The sequence below is a fragment of the Chaetodon auriga genome, chromosome 12, assembly GCF_051107435.1.
Source record: "Chaetodon auriga isolate fChaAug3 chromosome 12, fChaAug3.hap1, whole genome shotgun sequence".
Taxonomy (NCBI): Eukaryota; Metazoa; Chordata; class Actinopteri; order Chaetodontiformes; family Chaetodontidae; genus Chaetodon; species Chaetodon auriga.
Window position 1 is genome coordinate 3,906,155 of NC_135085.1, and position 6,228 is coordinate 3,912,382.

The 6,228-nt window shown below is 39.5% G+C and overlaps 1 protein-coding gene across 1 annotated transcript in view; it reads left to right on the forward strand.

Moving 5' to 3' along the window:
• The window catches only part of LOC143329024 (phospholipid phosphatase-related protein type 4-like), a 37,843-nt gene extending 32,764 nt beyond the window's left edge, over window positions 1–5,079 (forward strand). Inside the window, exon 11 of the mRNA XM_076744647.1 lies at window positions 2,438–5,079. Within this exon, the coding sequence (XP_076600762.1) occupies window positions 2,438–3,354 (917 nt within the window). The 3' untranslated portion in view covers window positions 3,355–5,079. The remainder of the gene's footprint in view (window positions 1–2,437) is intronic.
• The last annotated feature ends 1,149 nt before the right edge of the window (window positions 5,080–6,228 follow it).

A 6,228-nucleotide genomic window follows, 5' to 3' on the forward strand; every position in this document is an offset into this window, starting at 1 on the left:
ACAGAGTTCACTTTCAGTTTTAAGAGAAGAGGTCCAAGATAGAGGCTTCCAATATATATTTTAAACAGTCCTAAGTCTTAATTTCACACTAAGATAATGTTTAAGTGGTACATGCAGAACCTTTGATATGATTATGTACAGTACATTTTAGCAGTTGAGCACATTTCAAAGCCTGTGATCTCATTCATTTGCAAACAGCTGGGCATCATTTTGGACTGGGTTTCCCTTAAAAACATGCAGTAACTAGTGCAGACAGTATAATGATAAGATAACCAAGATAGACGTGATCAGTGTGATTATAATGAAGAGGCACTTCATAGGCTAGGACGAGAAGAGGCAGCAGACATGGCTTTCATACCCACTGAAAGGCACACAAATGTGTCGCGTGACTCATCCTGTTTTTTTTCTATCATGATCAAACTTCAAGGTCCATTCACAAAAAAGGGCAGACATAGTTGAAAATCTTGAACACTGTAGTTAGTTAGTTACTCTGTCATATTTGAAACACAGATGAAACTCATTGGAAGTATAGGAGATCAGTGTGGTCCAAAGCTATTTATTACAAGGTGCCGTAAATATTTGCTGTGTAGGAGACTGGAAAGGGTTCATCATACAAGAGGCGAAAGTCCATTCACTTCCACTGTTTTGAGTTGGAAACAAAAAATCTAACCTCTCAAAACCTCCACAAGTGAAATCAAAACACTGCATGACAAGTGAGCAGCAAGTGAGAAGATACAGGATGTTTTTCTTGAACTGAACATTTCTGCCAAAAAAACAAAGTCATTTTAAAATTCAGCATTGCAGAAAAGCAATCAGTCTGAATAGTTTTGTCCTACGGCATTTGCAGAATTTGCAGTTTGGTGCCAACTACCAGGGGTACCACATAGCACAAGGTAATATGAATTGTCTAAAAGCTTGTATTCAAATAATAAGTCACATGGCACATTCAACATAATCTATAATTCTATGGTAATAATTCCATTAGGACAACAACAGAGTCATTATTTTTTCAACGACTTACTTTGAACAGTGTCAGAGTTGACTCTGAATTTCCACAGTTACAAACTCTTTTTTTCATCAACAAAAAAGCTCTTAAAATTTCAAGCTCTCAAATTTTAAATGTTGTCTAACCACAAGCATACAAGCATACGTTCAAGAATTTTGAACACCAAAATTAAATAAAACATACTTTTGAGTGAGTAATTTAAAGAATTAGTAAACAAGATTACAAATCTGATCAGATACTTGATGACAGTTTTTGATATTTGCTTTCCACAGACACACTTACATTTATGGCAGGTTGCATTAGATTTAGACAGCCAAAAATGACAAACTTTGGTTTTGCATATGTGGACAACCGAGTTATCCTTTTTATTGAGGAACGGAGGCGTCTGAATGCACTAGAGATGTCACTGCTACATAAACCCACACTCCCATGACACAGACCTCACTGTCAACATCGCGTCACTAATAGCGAAGGCAGGTCATGCTTTCCTGTAGATGCAGGTAGCTAATAGCTTTTTGTCAGGCTTCTGATTGGCCAGCATGGCTTTAGGGTTAGGGTGATATCACCGCCTGTTGGTTTGGCTTACTGACAATACTTCATATGTGCTTGTGTGGACAGGATTTTTTAAGAACAGAGGACAAAAACATTTATATAATGCAAGTGTACATGTGGAGTAGGCAGGAATTACTTTAGCTGCATTTCAATACTAGTAAGTATTGTGTGTACATCAAAGCCTGAAGTGTTTCTGTGTTGTAGAGCTTCATTGTTCAGAAACTATTAAAAACACATCAGTGAGACCAGTGCCTCAGTGCACTGGGTAACATATTCCTTCATGAACACACATATACTGTAGTTTATTTGGACTCAATCCCACATCTAATTCCATCCTGCTGCCCCACTCACCAGAGCACCACATGTGGATATGCACTACTGAAAATAGTCCCCAATAAATGTACTGTTGACCAGCAGTTTTTATTATACTATATATTTATTAGAGAAGGGAAAGAAGTCTTCTTGTCGTGTTTCTTTGCAGAAAAGTATAGAATATTAATATAATTATGCCATTGCCAGCCTTATCCTTGACAGTTGTTACTGTACCAGAATCAGATGACTGGTTATCAATTTGAATTAAATATGCCTCCAGCATTATTATACATCTAAGTATATTTACTTAGACTTCACTGGAAGTTGGAAAAGGAGCTAGCTTACTTCCATATTTCTTCCCAGCATAAGACTGAATAAGGTCTGAACAGTATGAAGGTTAGAAGTGTGACCTGGTACAGTATATCAGATTCTGGACTCTGCTGCTTAGTGGCAGTCACAGCAGCATGAGCACTGTGCCTGTAGATTCAAGGATTGAAACACTCAAGATGATGATGATTACTGTCAGCAGTAGAAGATAATCATTGAGTCATTGTATTGTACTTTCAGGTTTGGAAAGAAGTGGCAGCATAGTGCGTGTCGAAGCCCACCCAGAGTCCAGACAACACAAACCCGTGGTGAAACCTCCGAGCACAGATGGAAGTGGCTCCTGGAGATGGAAACCACCAGAACAAAGGGCTTCGCTTCGACAGTCAGCTTTCACCCTCAATGACCTGAACAGACACACAGACAGCTGTGATTCGCTGAGGGATGGAGGATCAGTGGATGGGCGGAGGAGTGTGACAGGGACAGAAACGGAGAGCGAAGGGGGAGGAGATGTAGGGGTAGGAGGAATGGGAGGGGGTGGAGGTGTATACACAGGCCATCCACATGTTGTACACCCTTTACATCCCCTACATCCCAATAACCCCAACAACTTCCAGCACCTGAATTTTAACCCCAACAATCCCAATAATCCACACTTTAACAACTTCAATCCCAACTCTGGTAACTCCAACATGCCATTCACCCCCACTGTCACCTTTGCTCCTCCCTTCCACCCACACCCTCAGGCCATCACCACCATCAGGGTCACCCCAGTGGAGGGAACAGCAGCCAGCAGTGACGGCGGCTCAGATTCCCAATCAGTTGCCTCGTCCAGCCGTGAGTCAACCCTGAGGAGGAAGAGTGGGTCCCACATTACCCAGGTCCCGGAGCGAGGACCCACCCCGGACCTCGACCACAACCACCGTATCTGTGACGACAGTAACCGCCTCGACAATGAAAGCAGCAACCGTTTCCATGAAAACCTTCGAAATTTTCAAGAAAATCCCATCCACCCCATCCACCCAAACCACCCCAACCACCCCAACAGGCAGTTGCAGGGGATGTTTGGCCGACCCAGCCCAACCCCTCCCCCTACCTTACCCCGCCCCATCCTGACTCACACTCCGCCTCCTACTCTTGGCTTGGCCTATAAAGAATGACACGCTCAGTGTTAAGCTCATCTATCTACACCTGTGATAAAAATGTGTGCTACTTTCAGTGGAGATGCCATATTTGGCCAAACAGACCTTCACATTGAGACAAAATGTAAGGAAATCCAGTGAAATCTGTCCACCACCAAGGGTGAGCCAATAGGGAATGGCCATAAACTTGTTAGCCCCACCCACAACCTCTCACCTGACCATTCAGGGCTCAATATAAGGCTAATTGTGTCCCTGCAGCATCCCAGCTGGTTTAATAACCAACCAGATCAATGTTGGGTTTTACTGGGAGATGTACTGTAGGCTCATTAAGTCCTACTAGCAATAGGTTCATGATCCCCTCGGGGTCACAAGCCAGAGAGAGTACAAACACAATTAGCCCTGCCCCCCATCTCCAACTGGCCAATAAGAAAGGACTATAGTCGGGGCCCAATAAATGAGGGGTGAGTTTGGTTCAACATTTTTTTTTAAATCTTGGGCTGCTGTATACACCAGTCAATTTTTTGTAAATGTAATAAATTGAGTGCACTTGCTTTATAGGCACACTGTTCATGGGCTAAATAAACTGCTGACCCTTTGACTGGCTCAGAAGGAGAGACTTCAGCCTCCTCAGTCTGTAGCTCCCTGCCAGCGAGGATGGATTCAGCCTAATGACTCTGCCCCCACTGACTCTGACTGCTTGGTCAGGTGTAATTGGGGTAACATTCTTATCACAATATTTATACGTACGTACAGTATACTCTCAGCTTTCATCCTGTCGTCAAACACAGGTACCATATCGATATATAAACTTTACAATGTAACCACATTAGATGGAAATTATCATTCAAAGCCCATAACAGTGCTGTGTTTGTACATATGACTGTGGGTGGCCACAGAGGAAATTAAACCCACAGTCTTAATTGCGTCTGGGCTACAAGGAGTCCCTTTTGGGCAATAACAGTCTCTTAGTTCATGGTGGTTTTGTGTTTGTGTTGGATAAGAACAATATCATGGGGCATACATTGTGTTTAAATATAGTAAAACAAGCGCTCTTTTACATGCTGTGTTTTAATGATGTGCAGTGTATGAATTATTCTTACTGTGTAGTAGCTGTACTGTACACTGACATGTGCAGCATGAAACTCAGACCATACACAAGTCCAAAGACTGAACAAAGTATTTTGTTTTCCTTGTTTGGTTAATTTTATGAACTCATCATGTCTCCCATTATGGGCGTAATTCCAGTTGAGTTCAGAAATCTGATATTCAGTTGAGAAATCTAGTATTTCCAGAAGTTATGATATTTTGACAAAAGGCTGCAGTGTTAAGAAAATAACAGGAAAAGGGAGAATATTACAATAATAAAAAGGAATTTAACAATATAGTACAATATTATATGAATACAACAAAGTCTTAACAAAATAAAAAGAAAGTCTGTAATTTTGAGAAAACAAAGGCATAGTACGAAAATTATAAAGGGTGATTTTACAACAAAGTATAATATTCAGAAAATTCAGAAATAAAAAAGACATTACAATACAAAAAGTTACAAGAATAAAGTAATTTTTACAAGAATTTACAGATACGTAATACTAACAAGAAAAAGTTGTAATTTTAAGAAAAATATATAATATATAGAGAAATATAACAAAATAATGTCTTAATTTTATGAGAAAAGTCCAAATATTACAAGAATTAAGTTGTAATTGTACAAGAAAGTCATAATAATACATCATAATCATAATTTAGAATAAAAAATGATTTCAAGAACAACAAAAAGTACGTTTCCAAATTTTAGCATTTGCCAGCTGTCCATGTACAGTAGATGCAGAAGACTTGACATGTCTGTCCTGAAATCCAGGATAACACGTAGGCTGACAGGCTGCTCACACCTGTTTGCTACAACACGCTGTTAATACAAAGTATAAAAAGAATTTTACAGTTTAATACTGGCCATTTTTTTCCCACAGATTATCTTTTTTGTGAAATTACGAAATAATAATCACACTATTATGACTTTTTGTGTACACTAACAACTTTATTCCCTAAAAAAAATTACTTTTTTTTACTAATTTATTCTTGAAATCGTTGATTCCACCATAAGTGGTAGGAGCGTAATATTCCACAGCAACTTTGCTTTGCATGTGTGGTTGAATTCAGAAAGCAGAAAAACAAGCATTCGGATATTTCCACACCATGATTACTGCAGAAAAATAACCTTAGAAACATATTGTACTGATTACCAGACACAACTCATCATTTGGACTATTCAGCAGACATTACTTATCTTTTTCTTAGCCCAGTGTTTACATTCTTTGTTTAACTTAGTGCCCAAGTGCCATCAAAAGAGAAGTCATGAGACTGTGGTCTGCTCACATGGACATGCTCTGTCAGTGCAGGACTGTAATGGCTCTCACTGTCACTGTTTTGATGGAATTCTGCCCGGGAACACACAGATCCTCACACTTGAGTCATGTAGAATTCGAGAAAGCACAATTACTGCAGTTTGATGACAGAAGGTATTTCTAGCTTTGTACATACAGTATCTATGTATATAGTTTCTGTAAGCTCCCACTTTCTGTCAGATGTCTCGCAGGGCCATGATGAAGATTAAGGTGATGAAGATGCTGCTGCTAATGGCATTGTAAAGAGCTGTTTGTGTCTTTATATGATTTTAATGGAGTGCACAATAGCTAAATGGAGAGGACTTGTGTCGTTTGTCATAGGGAGTATTTTAGTTAAACAAGCTGATATATCAAGCGTATACTGTGTGGTTGGATGTGACACATGCTTTTTAATTGCTATAGCTTCACGTGTGTCACTGTGTGTTGTTTTTTTGTTTTTTTTTTTACACATTTTCTTCTCTACCTAACAATAAGGAATGGACACAGT